The 17,485-nt window shown below is 36.0% G+C and overlaps 3 protein-coding genes across 6 annotated transcripts; all 3 read left to right on the top strand.

Moving 5' to 3' along the window:
* The first annotated feature begins 666 nt into the window (after positions 1-666).
* Positions 667-3,407, top strand: LOC123222714 (transcription activator GLK1-like). 3 transcript variants are annotated; one of them, XM_044645637.1, is made up of 7 exons: positions 667-1,438; positions 1,646-1,786; positions 1,897-2,226; positions 2,329-2,385; positions 2,616-2,738; positions 2,852-2,876; positions 2,957-3,407. In XM_044645637.1, exons 1-7 carry the CDS (start codon positions 1,001-1,003, stop codon positions 2,986-2,988), a joined length of 1,146 nt encoding a protein of 381 aa, XP_044501572.1. In that variant the 5' UTR covers positions 667-1,000; the 3' UTR covers positions 2,989-3,407. The 3 variants fall into 3 exon arrangements, with proteins under 3 accessions (XP_044501572.1, XP_044501570.1, XP_044501569.1); XM_044645634.1 differs by lacking the exon at positions 2,852-2,876 and having other exon boundaries at positions 673-1,438; XM_044645635.1 differs by lacking the exons at positions 2,329-2,385; positions 2,852-2,876 and having other exon boundaries at positions 668-1,438.
* A 2,238-nt stretch (positions 3,408-5,645) lies between these two features.
* On the top strand, positions 5,646-6,774 carry LOC123223024 (protein E6-like). Its single transcript, XM_044646079.1, has one exon. The coding sequence runs from the start codon at positions 5,722-5,724 to the stop codon at positions 6,625-6,627; it is 906 nt and encodes a 301-aa protein (XP_044502014.1). The 5' UTR covers positions 5,646-5,721; the 3' UTR covers positions 6,628-6,774.
* Positions 6,775-7,312: 538 nt separating this feature from the next.
* Positions 7,313-16,838, top strand: LOC123223827 (26S proteasome non-ATPase regulatory subunit 2 homolog A-like). Of its 2 annotated transcripts, none has more exons than XR_006503869.1 (25): positions 7,313-7,596; positions 8,039-8,139; positions 8,551-8,671; positions 8,756-8,815; positions 9,093-9,160; positions 9,829-9,871; positions 10,231-10,296; positions 10,433-10,471; positions 10,565-10,647; positions 11,139-11,253; positions 11,428-11,502; positions 11,912-12,070; positions 12,956-13,063; positions 13,171-13,272; positions 13,354-13,494; positions 13,602-13,706; positions 13,914-14,135; positions 14,322-14,435; positions 14,512-14,727; positions 15,284-15,343; positions 15,514-15,627; positions 15,717-15,802; positions 15,907-16,034; positions 16,127-16,305; positions 16,388-16,838. XR_006503869.1 is itself a non-coding variant. In XM_044647223.1 (25 exons), exons 1-25 carry the CDS (start codon positions 7,486-7,488, stop codon positions 16,461-16,463), a joined length of 2,673 nt encoding a protein of 890 aa, XP_044503158.1. In that variant the 5' UTR covers positions 7,314-7,485; the 3' UTR covers positions 16,464-16,838. The 2 variants fall into 2 exon arrangements, 1 of the variants encoding a protein (XP_044503158.1); XM_044647223.1 differs by having other exon boundaries at positions 7,314-7,596; positions 15,926-16,034.
* The last annotated feature ends 647 nt before the right edge of the window (positions 16,839-17,485 follow it).

The following is a 17,485-nucleotide window of genomic DNA, read 5'->3' as shown; positions in this document are numbered from 1 at the left end:
TGAAGCTAATAAGTATATTATCAAATCATATTCCTTTTATTATGGTCAATTCAATTGTTATGCTTATCCTCCAACAACTGACATGTGAGAAATTAGGATGGATGGGATAGAGACTGATAATTTCCTTAATAAATATTTTATCTAAAGGGAAAATATTATTATATGATTTAATAATTTTTAATTATAAATATATTAATATTTAATTATATAATAATATATTAATATATATTTATTTATGTATTTAAAATTAGAAGGTATAATATTACCCATTAATTAAATTCTACAAATTATAAAATATTTTAGATATTTAGTAAGATAAGAAGAATTATCTATGAGACAATTATTTGTGATGTATTTACTTTTATTATATTGAAAAGTTGATTAATAAATGAAAGGGGCCACCACTTTCAAAAGAAACAAATGGAAAAAACAACAATAAGTAGAGAACAGGAACACAATGATACAAGCAATATCCTCTGTCCTCAGAGAAATCCAAACATCAATTGGTTCACCCACATGAAGCCCTTCTGTACAAACAGATGGCTAGACGTACATGAATCAACACAGCCTTGCTTCACTTTTTTAAAGGCCCCAGAGAAATTAATATAGAAACCCTGAAAAGTGCCTTTCACAAATCTTCAAAACAAGGCCATCCACAAACCTTAATGTTTTGCCAGCCCTAACAAAAAAACAAACAAAATATTCAAAGATTTCAACACAAATTGTGGTTGAGAATTGATATCAAGTTCCTCCACTCTCCACTTGCCTTAAAAGAACTAGCAAACAAATGGTACTGCAAAGACCTTTAACAGCGGCTCCTCCTCTCTCTGCATCTCCGTTCAATTTCACTGTGAACAAGAAAAAGAAGCAACAACATCGATCCATATTTAGCCTCTTTCTTCAAGAAATATTAAACAACCTAGGGCTTTTCTGCACTATATACTATATCTAATACTGGGTATATTACTTCCTTATAAGCTGCTTTGAAACCTTTGAATTAATGCTAGTTGTCTCACATTTGAGAAACACTACCAAAGATGAGAACAAAGGGGAGATGGAGAGTTTTACTGTCGACACACAAGAGTTTCCCGAGTTTTCAGATACGAACTTGCTTGATAGTGTCGATTTCGACGATCTTTTTATGGGCATCAAGGACGGTGATTATTTGCTGGAGCTCCTCCCAGATTTCTCTATCAGTGGCGGAGATGAATCGGACATTAAAACATCAGTCTCTGTGGAAACTTTTGAGGATAGTTTGAAAAGAGGGGAGGAAGACAAAGTGTCGGGTTCAGGCTCAGTCTCTAGTAAAGGAGATCAAGAGACAGTGAGTACTAGAGGGGAGCCTCCTTTGAAAACCTTCACTAAAGATCATGGAAACAAGGGAAGAAAATCATCGGCACAGGCCAAGAACGATAATCAAGGGAAGCGAAAAGTGAAGGTAATTAGAGATGGTATTTAATTAACTTGATGATCACGAGTCTCGTGGATTTTGTGAATATTGCCTGTAACAATGGCTGCGAAAGAGCCTAATCTAACTTCTTGATTAGTTGAAAGAGAAACAGCATGAATAGATGAAGGTTAAATTGTAACCTTTTTTCTTATCGATTTGTTTCAATGGGAAATAATTTTCTTGAAGTCTGTGTAGGTGGATTGGACGCCAGAACTGCACAGGAGGTTTGTTCAAGCAGTGGAGCAGCTGGGAGTGGATAAGGCAGTGCCTTCGAGGATTCTAGAGCTTATGGGAATTGGCTGTCTCACTCGCCATAATATTGCTAGTCATCTTCAAGTAAAATATTCTCATAACTTCTCCAATAAAGTCTTTTATTTACTGAATATATGTAATTTCATTTACTGAATAAAGGTTCGAAGATGAGAATTGTGAATTAATGTGTGCAGAAATATCGGTCACATCGGAAGCATCTACTAGCACGAGAAGCGGAGGCGGCGAGCTGGAGTCAGAGACGGCAAATGTATGGAACCACTGCGGCTGGAAGTGGCAAGAGAGACGTTAACTCTTGGCTTGCGCCCACACCCACAATAGGTTTCCCTCCCATGCACCACCACTTTAGACCATTACACGTGTGGGGTCATCCCACGGACCAATCTGTAATGCACATGTGGCCTAAACATGTTGGCCATTCACCCTCACCGCCGCCTCCACCATCATGGGCTCTGCCAGGTCCACATATTGACCCTTCATATTGGCACCACTACCATCACCAACGAGTGAGCCTTCTGTTGCTTTATCAAGCACATCTCGTGTCATTCAAGTTGTTAATTAGAAAACAGGAATAAAATGCCGTTCTTTTTTTCCCTTTTTGGTTATAGTTTCCAAATGGACTAACCCCGGGAACGCCTTGCTTTCCACAGCCACTTGCAACAACGGTATTAATCACTGCCTACTCTTCTGTAGTGTTTCAGGGTGTTTGTTTCTTTGTGTCGGGAACAAATTGGAATAATTTAATTCTATAAATCTGCGATGGTTTCTTTTAGCATATCGTTTCTTATTATAGTAAAGATGATATGTAGCATTTCTGGCTAAATTATGTTTCATGAATAATTATAACTTTCTTGTTAACTAAGTGCATGTTCTTATATATGTTAAATGCACTCAGAGATTTGCTGCACCACCGGTCCCTGGTGTCCCACTACTCCATCAAGCCATGTACAAAGTAGACCCCGGTATCGGCGTTCCGACTGCGCCTTCAGGCCCCAAGCCTCATGTTGACTTCCATCCGGTGAGGATCTTTCTCTCTTTACTTTCCATCATAATTAATTATTCAGTTAGAAATGAAGCAATGGTTGTTCTTCTTTTTGCATCGTTCGTTCTTCTCTTATCTTTCCGGATTAGGATTTTGAATATTCAGCACAGGAGGGTAATTACATTTTTTTCATTTAATTTCATTTTCAACATCATATTAATAAATAAAATATTGAAATCCTTGTGGTATGACAGTCGAAAGAGAGCATAGATGCAGCTATTGGTGATGCTTTATCAAAACCATGGCTGCCACTTCCTCTCGGCCTGAAACCTCCATCTCTGGATAGTGTGATGGGGGAATTACAACGACAAGGAGTCCAAAAAGTGCCACCCAGTTGTGCTTGACCCTGCCTTGGAAGTTAATTGGGACATCCATTATTAATTATTAGGTGCTTTTTCAATTAATCGGGGGTTATCAGGAGCCTGGAAAACCGAAAATTCGACGACATTTCTTGACACGATCTAATCTAGTAGTTTCTTCTTCTTGCTTTTCGTCTCTCCTTGCAGCTCTACAGTGCTGAATGTTTGGTACGTACTGCTGTTCTGGTTTTCCAGCAAGCTACTCATTTGATGTATGATGTTAACATAATAATTTTTTAACAGTTCTAAGAATATGAGATAATAATAACTTGAGCGCTTCCATGCATTTCCTTGCTTATTGACAACTTCTAAGGTTAAAATCTTCAATTTCCATGTCAAAGTTCAAAGTTACTAACTAATTAAGAATTTCTTATTCAAGTACTCTCTGAGAGAGAGTACAATAAAAAATGAGAAATTGAAATTTTTATTATTAAATGAGTTTGTTTATACAAATTTATCATACTTTTTTAAATATTAAATATTAACACTTCAAAGATAATATAATACTTAAATTATCTTTATTTTTAAGTTTGGGTAAAGGGTTGGTGAAGTCGCCAACCCAGAGACTTTGCCAATATGTTCTTCTACAGATACATTATCAACCCTTAACAATCTCATCAACCTATTTTTCTATATACATATAATTTGGAATTTGAGTTCATTTTTTATTTTTTCGATTAAAAATCCTTTAAACTCTATATCTAACTAAAAAAAAATCGAACTATCAACCATCAACAATAAACAATTCAAAATTTGGGTTTATTTTTGATGTCTTTGCATGGATAAAAAAAAGTTGCTCACAGAATAGAATAAAAATGCAAGAGTTTTTGTGTAATTGAACAGTTGCCTTGTAGGAATTTCACACCCTAGACAAATATAAGAGTATTTTATAAAGTGTTAAGATTTTATGATATAAATATTTAGAATGCAAAAGTCAGAGTAAATTTGTATAGGGGGACTCATAAAGTGGCACAAATTTGAATTTCCCATAAAAAATTGACAAATCATTTGGAATATGGTATAAAACAGTGAGATTGAGGATTATGGACCATTTTCATTTTCCATAGGTTGTAAAAGATTTATGTCTACATCCTAATTTAGCGAGCGAGTAATATCTATGTGTAGACCACACACACACACACACGCACACACATTATTATCGCTCTTCTCTTTACCTCTCAGTCTCTGCAGTCTCTCGTGCCTACAGTCAAACAAAAATGCATGTGAACTCCTGTAAATATCCTCATGTTGCTTTGTTTCGAAAGTAGCATTTATATTTCTTCAAGTTACCCTTGATACTTCTTTTGTTTCAGAATTAAGGAATACACACACACACACACACATATATATATGTATATTGCACGCGTAGCCCTACCATTCAACTCAACAAATAAAACGATTTAGGGGATAAATCTCTAATTAATATTAATGTTACACAGCCAAATCTCTTGTATTAGTTTGAGGCTCTTTGTAAATAAGTTTATATCAAGTAACTTTATGTAAATTATTTCATTCAAGGCTGATTAATAATAAAAAAAAGTTTGAACGACTGCGTTGACGCGCAGTTGGAGAAGATGAAGAATGAGGCTGAATAGAAAAGAAGATGGAGGCATTACAGAGTAATGATGTAGACAAACAGATTTTGGGAGCGGCCACGTACGGACCACAGAGCAGTGACATGTTCGGGTCAACTGGTGCGGTAAGATGTGCCTGATTGGGTTTGGTCAGGGCCACCAAAAAGTCTCGTAATATAGCAAGAACACAGAGAATGGGATATTTAAAATGAGTAAAGAAATACATGTTTATCATGCTCGGTGTAATTGGTTTAGTTACAAAATAGTGTTTTAATTCTGATAAAATTTCCCGATATCAAAAAAGAAAAAAGCCCTTGCGGATTTATCTAAAAAATGTAGTTATTAAACTTACCAGGGCAAAGTTATTTAAGATGTAAACCCTACTTTTTGTCCCACATGGTTGATTTCAAACATCTCCTTTGTTTTTCAGGAGAAAAGTCATTAGCCTACTAAATAGGCAGTCTGTGAGTTCTTGGTCACATCAATTCAATTCAATAAGGGTTCGGAGAGGCAAACATCTGTTCATGCATTTGCATGAGTAGAAGTAAGTTCTACTCATCATTCATTCTATCTTCAGGTAAACTGATTTGCTCGAATCATTACTTGAAATAAAGCATGCCGGTGAATACTTTATAACATTCAAGGATTCCCTGGGGGCTTTGAGGAAAGGTAAAAATTGGTCAATTGCCCAAAGCAATGATGCTGTTGGTCTCCCACCTTGTTTAGTTGCGTAACTAACTCAACCGCTAATCACGAGTACGGGTGGACCTCCAAAATCAATTTAATCCCACATTGCCTCTAATGAAAGCAAAACAGATGCCTGATTTCATAGTTTTAAAAAATGAAAATGACACCTTTTTGACTCAAGACAAGACTTTAGCTCTGTTTTGGACTAAATATTATTAGGTGCCTGCCGTTTTAGACATTCTCATGGAAAGCAGATGCAGAGTCCACAATCTGCGGCATAACTATCTGGGGACATCAAGACTCCTTGCTAGAGTTTCTATAAGAACAATCTGGGCGCAAATGTTATCACTACCTCCACACAAGCTTTGTTTGATGGCATACTTCACGAGATCCCTTTCTTTCTTCTTCCTCCTAGCACTAGTGCTCTTCTCTTCTCCCCAAATCCAAGCCAGAGAGAGTAAATTTTTTAACAAATTCACCCACATTAGTTCTAGCAATAAGATCCCTCAGTATGAAATATCACCACCTACACCTACACCAGCACCAGCGCCAGCTGAATTTGAAGTGTCAGTTCCAGCACCAGTACCAGCATTGGCACCATCTTTATTCCCCGCTACAAAAGGGACTGAGACAACTATACTTGATGAAAGAGATCTTCTGAATGAGCAACTCAGTACTGCTGAAAACTATGAGACAGGCAATCAAAATAGCAACTACAACAAGAATCTTTACAACGGCAACTACAACAACAATGGCTATAGCAATACAGGCTACACCCCAGTCAACTACAACAACCTTGGTTACTCTAACAATTACAATCGCAATGGCTATGAGACTGAGAAGCAAGGAATGAGCGACACAAGATTTATGCAGAATTACAACGAGTACACCACCGAGAACAATGGCTACACCAGCAATTATAATAACGATGGCCATACCGGTAACACAGGCTACAACACCAACTACAACAACAATGTCTATTCTAGCAACTACAATACCAACGGCAATGAGAATGAGAAACAAGGGATGAGTGACACGCGATTTCTTGAGAGCGGAAAGTACTACTATGACGTGAAGAATGAGAATAATTACCCTGCCACATATGAATCAGAGAGACAGTCGGGCACCGTTAAGAATGGAAGATCTTATGGAAATACACAGAGCGCCTATGAGTTCAATTCCATGGAAGAGTACGAGAACCAGCTGCGGGGGTATCAAGTGAACCCAGAGAACTATGTGCCTTGAAAACCACACTTGAATGTTTAGTGACCCCAAAGGAATCAAACTGAAAAACAGAACTTCAAAACTAAGCAATGGCTTTTTTATTTTGGTTTATAATTTTATACATTTGTTTTGCAAATCAAAGGAAACAATAGTTTTGCAGTTTGTGCACAATATGCGTAGCATTTGAATATGCCCAATGGATTATGAAGCAGGCACCAAATCACTAAACTATACTAAAATAAAGCACTATGAGAGTTCATTAACATTATAAAATCAATGAAATATTAGAACTTCTAAAGAGAAGGTTTGTGTTCGAATCTTTGCTACGCTCTTACTACTTTTAGGTTTACTCGTCTAACAAATCCGAACAATTAATTTGATTGGTTATTAATATTTCTACCATTTCCCTTTTTAATGCACATATCACCTTCCAAACTTATGAATTAATCACTAATAGTACATCAGTAAAAAATAGGTTGTATTCTATGCGGATGATTTCATTTATTTAATTATTTTTGGATTTATATATTTAGTCGCAATAAAAAATACAGAATCGAGGAACAATAAATTAAAGCTTGATAATTTGGGCCTAACCTATCGTATTTGTCAAAAAATTGGGCCTTAACCTATCTTATTTGTACGAAAATTGGGCCTTAAGCCCATGACACTTAACCTGCAAAATCCGATCTCTTAAAAAAATTTTCGCAGCACAGTTGAGAGTCGACAAGATGCACCTTGCTTGTGTACGAGGAAATTAAATTCCCTCGTTACTATCACTTTTTCTTCCATTAAAATTTCGACAAATCTATTCCTGCTTCCAAATATTGTGGTTACCTGTTTTTGGTAAACCGAATTTCTGGGTTTTATTTTAATCTAAGTATGGCACCGGATCCAAACAGCGCCAGTGGCAGTGGAACAAGAGATGAGACTTCCGTCAAGGTTCCGTCCAAGGATTCAAAGAGGAAGGACGAGAGGAAGGACGAGGATCTGGTGAGTGTTATTTTTGTTTACTCTCTGTTTGGTTTCTGTGGCAGTGTATTAATTTTTTTAATGCTTGGGTAATATTTTGCTTGGTAGCTGAAAATAGTCGGGGATTACGGAATTTGGAATTTTATTGTTTTTTTAAACAAGTTTTCTTAGTGTTTTGTGTCGTTTTTGCCTTTCTTTCATGAGCTCGTATTGATTAAGTGAAATAGTTGTATGATAGGGTTTGGGTTTATTTAAAAATTTAAAAATAACTTTAGTGGTTCAAACTCTATTATTGCAGTATAAGAAAAATGAGATTTTATTGTGTACAGTGAGTACATTTTTATGTTGTTAAGGAATCTGGTGATACAAAATTGCGCTATTTATTTGAGGAGGCATATATTATTTTTCACATAGGTGGATTGTGGGGTTCATTCTATCTGATATGTGTGAATTGTGTCTGCAGTCGGAGGAGGATTTGGCTCTGAAGCAGCAGTTGGAGTTGTATGTGGAAAGGGTTCAGGATCCTGATCCCGGGTTGCAGAAGGTAGCACTGGAGAGTATGAGGTAACTTGTGTTTTCTCAATTTCTATTTTCTAGTGGCATAGTAATCATAGAATGAACACCCAAGCTTATGATGGATGTTATTAATTTGAAAATTTACTTAACTTTTAAAGGTTTTTGTAAGTTCTGTTAACTCTCTTAATCCTTTAGCACTAAGCTTAATTTGAATTTTTGTTAATTAATATATATGTAAAAGATTTTATAGCAGTCAAGGTGTGCTCACCAGACGATTACATCAGAATATCACTTCTTGTTTGTGGTTCAAGTGATATTATATCAACAGATTAGCTGTTGCCTGTTCCTTTTTATACAGGTTGCACCAGTGAAAGGTTTTGGGGTTAAGTCTGTTAGCAATATTATTGGATAAAGAAGGTATCTTGTACATGTGGTTGATTGTGAACAATTTTCTTATAGGCAGGAAATTCGAACCTCAACTAGCTCGATGACTTCAGTTCCGAAGCCATTGAAGTTTCTTCGTCCACATTATGGAAATCTAAAAGCATACTATGAAACAATGGGGGATTCAGACCTGAAGGTATAATTTTTCTGGTTGAACTTATTAATACTTGTTTATTGTTAAATTTGTTACAGTTTATAAGTTACTTGATCTTAAATGCAGAAATACCTGGCAGATATACTTTCTGTTTTGGCCCTCACCATGTCTGCTGAGGGAGAACGGGTATTGTTCATTCTTTTGAAAAATTTTACCTATATTTGATCTGGCTATATCTTTTTGGGTTAATTATGCATGGGGTATACAGAAGTTCCCATCTTCTCCTCAATTTCCAAATTTGGTGGTTCTCATTTTTATGTTGTAATTGCAATCGTCACACATGACAATGGATTTGCTTGTCTAGTTGGTATGCAATTTATATGTTTTGCAGTAATTTCTGTGTGTGATTGTCTTGTCTTATATTATCATATGATAAATGCTTTTCATTTGAAAACCCTTTCAGGAGAGCTTAAAGTACAGATTGTTGGGTTCAGAAGGTGATATTGGTTCATGGGGCCATGAATATGTCAGGTGAGAATCATCTGGTTTGAGAACAATTTTTATAGAATTGAGTGTTGTAACAGTTTATCATGCTGTCATCTTTTCTTGTTGAGAGAGATCTTGCTGTAGTCAGTGGTTATAACTTTTCAAACTTTGTTAATGTTTTGGATTATGATCTTGGTTCTCAATGTTGGTTTGGTTGTGGTTACAATGCCACATTATTTGTGTTTCCCCTTAAGTTTTCTACGTTTGAGAATGTTCTGGTGCTGATTTTCTTAGTGGATAATAACAAGCTGTAAAGCTTGAATACTAGTCTTCTATTGGGTGCTGAATTTAAGATTTTATCACTCAACTAATATGTTGCAGGAATTTATGAAACCCATGATGCATGTTTCTCTATACTTTTATTCAGTGCAATATTTGCAGGAATTGTGAACCCCATAAGCAACATTTTAATGCAATATGTTATCTAGACATTTTTCCAAACAGCATGCTGTACTCTTGATTTTGTTAGATAATTCATGGGTGGGCCATATATATATTTTTTTCTGCCAAGGAAATATGTGGTTGAGTGATAGTTGTTGAGGATTCAGACATGCATTTTTGTTTGTTATTTGGATTTACCCCCATTACCAATCACTTGCGATACATGTGAATCATTTTTTTTTTTTTGATTGTTACGACTTTATTTGAATCAGGAACTTGGCTGGAGAAATTGCACAAGAGTATACAAAGCGACAGGTTAGTACTGCATTCTCATATTTTAATTCTGTTAGAGTCATAAAGATGCAGTTCAAGGACCTCGAATGCTTCTTTGAGTTCTGAATCTCTATCAGTTTTGAAGTTTTACAGTATGCATGTTAAGTGGACACTGTTTGAATTATGTTGTCATTCTGAATCGGTCTTACAGATGCGTTGTTTTGTTTTTTGTTTATAATATCTTTGATCGTTGATGCTCTTGCTACCATAGATTCCTCAAGAAATTTGTGCTAAATGATTCTTCCATCTGGGATTCTGATAACATTTAATTATGTTATATTTAAATTCTGCTTATATTTTCTGTTGATTTAATTATTTCTTTGTATTATATGTGATCACAGAGTGACGAGGGACCGATTGATGATTTGATGGAACTTGTACAAGAAATTGTTGCTTTTCACATGAAGGCATGCCCTTGTTTTAAGTGAACAATCTTTTATTATAAGAAAAACCTTCAGAAAACTAATCTACAATATAGTTGTAGACATCATATGAAAGGAAATTGTTTGATATTGTTTTTAACAATCCACAATTGCACTGCAGCACAATGCTGAACCGGAAGCTGTCGATTTGTTGATGGAGGTATCATGCAATTACATAATCTTTATTCCACCTTTCTTTGTTAATATATTTTGTTGGACGAATTCAGAATATGCAGTGCATTACCTAATCCAGGTTGAAGACCTTGATCTGCTGGTTGAGCACGTGGACTCTACCAATTTCAAGAGGACTTGTCTGTACCTCACCAGTGCAGCAAGGTGAGTTTTCGGGTCTGTGGTGTCATCATTTAGAGAATTGTAAAGTTCAAACAGGAAAGAGAAACACAGCCACCCCACTCCACCCCATCCCACCCAAAATAAATAAATATATAAATATAGAGAAAACAATTTAAAGAAAAAACTGTACTTTTCTAATCCTGGTAAGTTTTTCTTGTGATACCTTTTCTTATTCAAGACAACTGTGATGTGATATTTAGTCATCTATTACTTAATTTGTGAGGAAGCCTCAGCACACTTGTTTGACAGTAATGAAAATAAAAGTTTCAGATATATATGTATATATTTTGCATGTGCCTTCTCTCTTTGAGAGTCTGGCTGGAATTTTTTTCTTTTCTTTTATTTTTTAAAATTTTTCTGTGAATAAATTGCAGTTTGCTTATATTAGTAGTTTGTCTGCTTTCTCTCTTCTGCACCCTCTCCTTCCTGCCCGCCATTTGGATGTTAACATTTTATGAGGTAACATATCGCAGATACCTACCTGGACCAGATGACATGTTAGTTCTGGATATTGCATACATGATCTATCTCAAATTTGAGGAATATTCAAATGCACTTCAGATTGCTTTGTTCCTTGATAACCTGCAGGTTTGTATATGAATTTGTAAACACTAAATTCTGACGTTACTTTGTGTTTGAACTCCCAGAAATGTTTTTGCCCTGGATTTAGTGATTCAATTTCTGAATTTTTTTTTCTGCTTGGAGACATAGATGGAATATGATTTTTGTGACATTCTTCTGACTTTTGTTATGCTGTGGCAGTATGTGAGACAGATCTTTACATCATGCGATGATCTGCTGCGGAAGAAGCAATTCTGTTACATCCTTGCTCGGCATGTAAGTCTTGCAATCTTGAAATTTCTCTATTATTGAAATATCTTTTACTTAGGATTGTGATGATCAGTTCTCTCTGAATGAGTTAATCCCTTGGAGTGGCTAGGCTTTCATATGTGCATTTTCATCTGGTTGTCTCTTAATGTAACCAAATTCATGAAGCCAAGATGGTTGCAGATGGTTAAATTTTCTATGGTTGATTATTATCTTAATATATATCCTTATTCGTATTTTCTTTTCCCCTGCTGAGATGAGTGTGAGGTCTTGTAGTTTAATGCTATTTTTGTGGAAATAAATCTCTGAGATAATTCTTTTAAATATTTGAAATTTGCTGTGTAGTGTTTGTTTTGTTTGTTAATGATATGAGATTGAGACTTTGAAGTTAATTTTATATTGCTCTCATGTCCTGCAGGGTGTCTCATTTGAGCTTGATGATGATATGGTTGCCGATGACGATGAGAGATATGTACTGCAGGATATTATCAACAACATGAGATTTAGTGAAGGCTACCTCACCCTTGCTCGCGATATTGAGGTTATGGAGCCCAAATCTCCTGAAGACATTTACAAGGTTTGGAAGGAGACGTGACTCTTGATACAAACAAATATTATTTTAAGTTATTTGTTTTATACCTTAGGCATCAACAACCTTTCTTCTAAGTTCACCATTTTCTACTTTGCGGATTTTTGTTGGACAGTATAACCTTAGTAGTAAGGAAGTAGGTGGATAGTGTTATAAGTCTGTGGTATCGAGAAACTCAATATCTGCGAATTTTGTAACATCTGTTTAGTTATTTGATTAAGCAATACTATATGTACCCACTTTAAGTACATAAATTAGTATACATTTATATGTGTCATCATATGATTAGATGTTACTTTATATTTAATTCAAAATCACCCAATCATATGGTGACACATATAAGTGTGTACGTATTTATGTGTTCAAAATGGGTATGCATAGTTTTATTGTATTTGATTTATGACTGTTTTAAGTTGGTTTTATTAGCATTTGCATGCAGTTTTATTACATTAAATGTGTTAGCATTTTGTTAGGTGACACAATTAAGGCTTGTAAAAATATTTTTTGTGATGCTTCTGATTCCCAGTTTTCACTCTTATCTTGGTTCCATTGTTCATTTTAAAGGCAAACATCTTCTTAAATAGATCAGTGCAATTCGTACTTGCTGTTTCATAACTATCTCAGCATGCTCAGTGCCTCTTGTTAGAGTCAGATACGATAATCCTGTATCTGCTTCTGTTTCAGAAGTTATGACCAAAATAGTGCATAAACTGATGTGATGTACTTATGTGTTTTCATATTGGTAAACAAGAAAGTTTGAATGATTGAGTGTGTCTATATTTTTTGTTTAGTTAATTTTCCATTAGTATAGCTGAGTTGTACCGCATATGAACCATGAACTATTTGATAATTTTATTGCTGGATTTCTGTTAGGCGCACTTGCTTGATGGCCGGGCTAGTGCTGGTGCAAGTGTTGATTCAGCCAGGCAGAACTTGGCTGCAACATTTGTAAATGCATTTGTAAATGCAGGCTTTGGTCAGGTATTTTATGTGAAATTTAATTATACATGATGGTGGTGGGTTGTGCATTTTATTAATATTTATTGTTTTTGTTATTATTATAAATATAATTATCTTATTTGTTGCAGGATAAATTAATGACTGTCCCATCAGATGCTTCAAGTGGTGCATCAGGAAACTGGCTTTTTAAAAATAAGGAACATGGGAAGATGAGTGCTGCAGCAAGTCTGGTATTTGGACCTTTCAGTAACATGCTTATTTGTTATTATGATACTTTTTCACAAAATGCTCATTGTCATTGTTAATTATAGGGTATGATTTTACTGTGGGATGTTGATGCTGGGCTTGCTCAAATTGACAAGTATTTTCACAGCACTGACAATCATGTAATTGCTGGTGCATTGCTGGGAGTTGGAATTATCAACTGTGGTGTTAGAAATGATTGTGATCCTGTGAGCAAACTCAATACTGTTTGATGGTTTTGGATTTTCTTGATTTGGTGCTTAGAACAACATGTAAGGCCTCGGAATTGTTTATCTTGTACAATCTTTTTTCTCAGGCTTTGGCACTTCTTGGTGATTATGTTAACAAAGAAGATCCATCTGTTCGAATTGGTGCTATAATGGGCCTGGGAATTGCATATGCTGGTACTCAGAATGAGCAGGTGAGATATTTTGCAGTTCTAGTAAGCTCTGGTGATTATGTTCTTTCTAGTGGACAAGGGCTGACTTTCTATAGAGGTAGCCTCAAGAATGATTGTTTGAATTCTTACATTGCTCTAATGTAATGGTAAAAGATTATTTCTCTTGTCACTGAAATATTTTATTGTTCAGACTGGTTGGAGTGTTCTGAAACTGTGGTAATTTGACAGATAAGGCGTAAGCTATCTGCCATACTTGGTGATGCAAAGACGCCCCCTGACGTGATTGCTTTCAGTGCCATCTCTTTGGGTTTGATATGTGTCGGTTCGTGTAATGAAGAGGTCGCTCAGGCAATTATATTTGCTTTGATGGACCGAAGTGAATCAGAATTAGGGGAGCCCCTCACCCGGCTCATACCTCTTGGTCTTGGGCTTCTTTACCTGGGAAAGCAGGTAAATCACAACCACTGGTGCTTTCTTTGTAACTCCATTATTTTCTCATTATCCTGAATTTTTTATACTCTGCATGGCTTTTGGTATTCTCTTCGAGCAAAAATATTGTTGATTATGAGAATATGGAGCTGTACAGTTGTTATAAATTTTTTGATTGATTTTGAATCCTTTTTTGGTGTACACCAGGAAAGTGTAGAGGCAACAGCTGAAGTTTCAAAGACATTCAATGACAAGATAAGAAAATATTGTGATATGACACTTCTTTCTTGTGCTTATGCTGGAACTGGAAACGTCCTCAAGGTTTTTATCGAAGCTCTTTGATATCATTTTGAAGTGATGTTATGTACATTGAGTAGCGGATTCTTTCTTTATGCAGGTTCAAAACCTTCTGGGTCATTGTGCTCAACATCTTGAGAAGGGTGAGACCCACCAGGGACCTGCTGTTCTTGGAATAGCTATGGTAGCTATGGCTGAAGAATTGGGTGTTGAGATGGCAATTCGATCATTGGAGCACCTTTTGCAGTATGGAGAGCAGAATATTCGCCGGGTGGTTCCATTGGCACTTGGTCTCCTCTGTATATCAAACCCAAAGGTAGTTAATTTCATTAGGTCTACATTAAGATGGTTGCGGTCTAAAGCTCTAGTTTAGTGTAGTCATTGTCAAGGGATGAAGTTTGCAAATAATGAAGCTATGCGTACGCAGTTTTGAGTACACAATTAAGGACACATATGATGTGTCATCATGTTATTAGGTGATTTTGAATTAAAGATAAAGTAACACCAAATTATATGATGACACATTATCCGTATACTCAATTGTGCAATCAAAAATGTGTGCACATAGTATTGTTCGTTTGCAAATATGAAATTCACACTTATAGCAGGTGTTGCTATGGATTCATTTGGTTTTGATAAGAAAGTAAGACATACAGCCAAGTTAATGTTTGAGAGGAACTCTTGAGATCAATAAGTGCCTCGTTGTTTTCATATCAACCCATTTTAGTATAATCGGAGTCCCTTGAAACAAAAGAATCTGTAGACCCATTGCGAAATGCCAAGTACTCAAAGTGACTGTCTTTTAGCCTGTTGACAAGCCTCTTGTTATGTTCTTGGCTTGCTTACTAGTTTGTTTGTTGGATTTTTCCCAGGTTAATGTTATGGACACCTTGAGCAGGCTCAGTCATGATACTGATTCCGAAGTAGCGATGGTAGGATTTGTTTGTTGTCAACTTCATGTTTCTTGTATTTCTTATCCTAAAAATAATCCCATTTCATATTAATAGCTGTAGTTTTCATGTGATACTATCTATTTGCTAAACTAGTTGTCGTTATTTCGAACTACCCTCTGTAGAGTAAATCCAATTGTTTAATGTTACAGGCTGCAGTTATCTCCTTAGGTTTGATTGGTGCAGGAACCAACAATGCTCGAATAGCTGGCATGCTTCGCAATCTATCAAGCTACTACTACAAAGATGCAAACCTTCTGTTCTGTGTAATCTTCTGTTAGTTTATGTGTTAAATTTTCTTATTTAATATAGGACCTGTTAGAGAGTGATTAATTTCTGTATCCACCTTTTGCAGGTCCGAATTGCTCAAGGTCTAGTACATTTGGGAAAGGGTCTATTAACTCTTAATCCATACCATTCTGACCGCTTCTTGCTATCACCGTAAGTTATCTTTCATGACAGACTATACCATCTAAGTGATTAATAAGTAAATTGAAGAGGTGCTTGGAACATTTTGCTTAATGCCACTTAACAAATAAATATAGGAACTTTTCCTCTGGACAGGTCTGCCTTGGCTGGTATAGTAACCATGCTCTTTGCAAGTCTTGATATGAAAGCGATCATTGTGGGGAAATATCACTATGTTCTATACTTCCTTGTTTTGGCAATGCAGGTGTGCTTTAATCATTTTGCTCGACTGCACTCTGTTTTCTATTTCTCATGTATGATGAAACTAGCTTTTCTCATTGTAAATTCTCATGGCAGCCAAGAATGTTAATGACTGTGGACGAGAATCTCAAACCTTTATCTGTACCTGCCCGGGTGGGACAAGCAGTGGATGTTGTTGGCCAGGCTGGTCGACCCAAGACCATCACTGGTTTCCAGACCCACTCAACTCCTGTGCTTCTTGCTGCTGGTGACAGAGCAGAGTTGGCTACTGAAAAGTCAGATTTCTTTTTTCGTCATTTTGCTTGTTCAACCTTTTATTATTGGTTGTTTGCATTCTAAAAGTTTGTTTTTGTGCAGGTATATTCCCCTTTCACCAATTCTTGAGGGCTATGTCATCTTGAAAGAAAACCCAGAATATAGAGAGGAACACTAATTTTGTCATCCAAGTGCAAGTGGAGGTCATTTCTTTAGGTTCCTGCAGCAACCTTGTCTATTGGTTTGAGGTTCATCCAAAGTGAACTTGGAACTTGGAAAAAACTTTGGGTCAACTTGCATCTAAGAGATTGAGATCAATCATTTTGCTCAAGTTGTGGCCTCAGAAGATTGCGGGGATTGCAGACCTTTTTGAACTACGAGGGAAAGTATGCCAAGACTTTTGAAGTTAATTACACTGAGCGTAAATTTGATATATTCACATTTGTCAGCCTTTTTTCATGGTAAGTAGCGAGCCTTATTCTATTTTTCCAGCAGCTTTGACTCCAGAGTTTTATGAGATATTATTTTTTCAATCAAAATTTCAAATTCCCAATGTTCCTGGTAATGGTAAATGCCAGAGTTTTATATGCTGCATGGCTTTTCCTTTTTCCCACATCACACTTGTTTTAACGATGAAAAAGAAATGTCCCTTACCAAAACTCATTTCCTTCACCGATTGATGAAGTTCGCTTATGGAAATTTAAATGCTTGCCATGTGCTAACTATAATAGTGTAACAGTGGCAATGAGCCTTCTTTTCTTTGAAGTGGTTCTTAAGTTTGCTTGGAACAAAACTAGTGCCGTCTACTGCCATAAAATGTAGGTGAGAGGGACAATTTACCTTCCACCACGAATGAAACACACTTGTTTAACAGGTTTTATTTGAGTTGATGGTTTCTGTGCGCAACAATTAACACGTGGTTCAAACAATTTAAACATTGTTGAGTACTTGATTAGACCAATTAGTTAATGTAGTAGCATCTTAGTCTGCATCTTTTATAGTGCTCAAAATGGACTGTCCGAACCTGTTTTAGGTTATTTTTGAACTGAACCAGTTTTAGGATGACCTAATTATAAATTGAACTGAAAATCAATTTTTCAACATACATGACTCAGTGTCCAAATCGATGCTTTGGATAATTGGTATTTTTGGTTCAAATGCAATTTGTGAACATCCATACTTTTTATCTACTAGATTACC

Source organism: Mangifera indica, chromosome 8, assembly GCF_011075055.1.
Source record: "Mangifera indica cultivar Alphonso chromosome 8, CATAS_Mindica_2.1, whole genome shotgun sequence".
Classification (NCBI taxonomy): Eukaryota; Viridiplantae; Streptophyta; class Magnoliopsida; order Sapindales; family Anacardiaceae; genus Mangifera; species Mangifera indica.
This window is presented reverse-complemented; position numbering and strand designations above follow the sequence as displayed.

Coding starts and splice junctions, on each gene's coding strand:
- LOC123222714 (XM_044645634.1), top strand. CDS start 1,001: ATGCTAGTTGTCTCACATTTGAGAAACACTACCAAAGATGAGAACAAA. Junction 1,439..1,645: donor AAGGGAAGCGAAAAGTGAAG/GTAATTAGAGAT, acceptor AAGTCTGTGTAG/GTGGATTGGACGCCAGAACT. Junction 1,787..1,896: donor ATATTGCTAGTCATCTTCAA/GTAAAATATTCT, acceptor TAATGTGTGCAG/AAATATCGGTCACATCGGAA.
- LOC123223024 (XM_044646079.1), top strand. CDS start 5,722: ATGTTATCACTACCTCCACACAAGCTTTGTTTGATGGCATACTTCACG.
- LOC123223827 (XM_044647223.1), top strand. CDS start 7,486: ATGGCACCGGATCCAAACAGCGCCAGTGGCAGTGGAACAAGAGATGAG. Junction 12,071..12,955: donor CTCCTGAAGACATTTACAAG/GTTTGGAAGGAG, acceptor GATTTCTGTTAG/GCGCACTTGCTTGATGGCCG. Junction 14,136..14,321: donor TTCTTTACCTGGGAAAGCAG/GTAAATCACAAC, acceptor GGTGTACACCAG/GAAAGTGTAGAGGCAACAGC.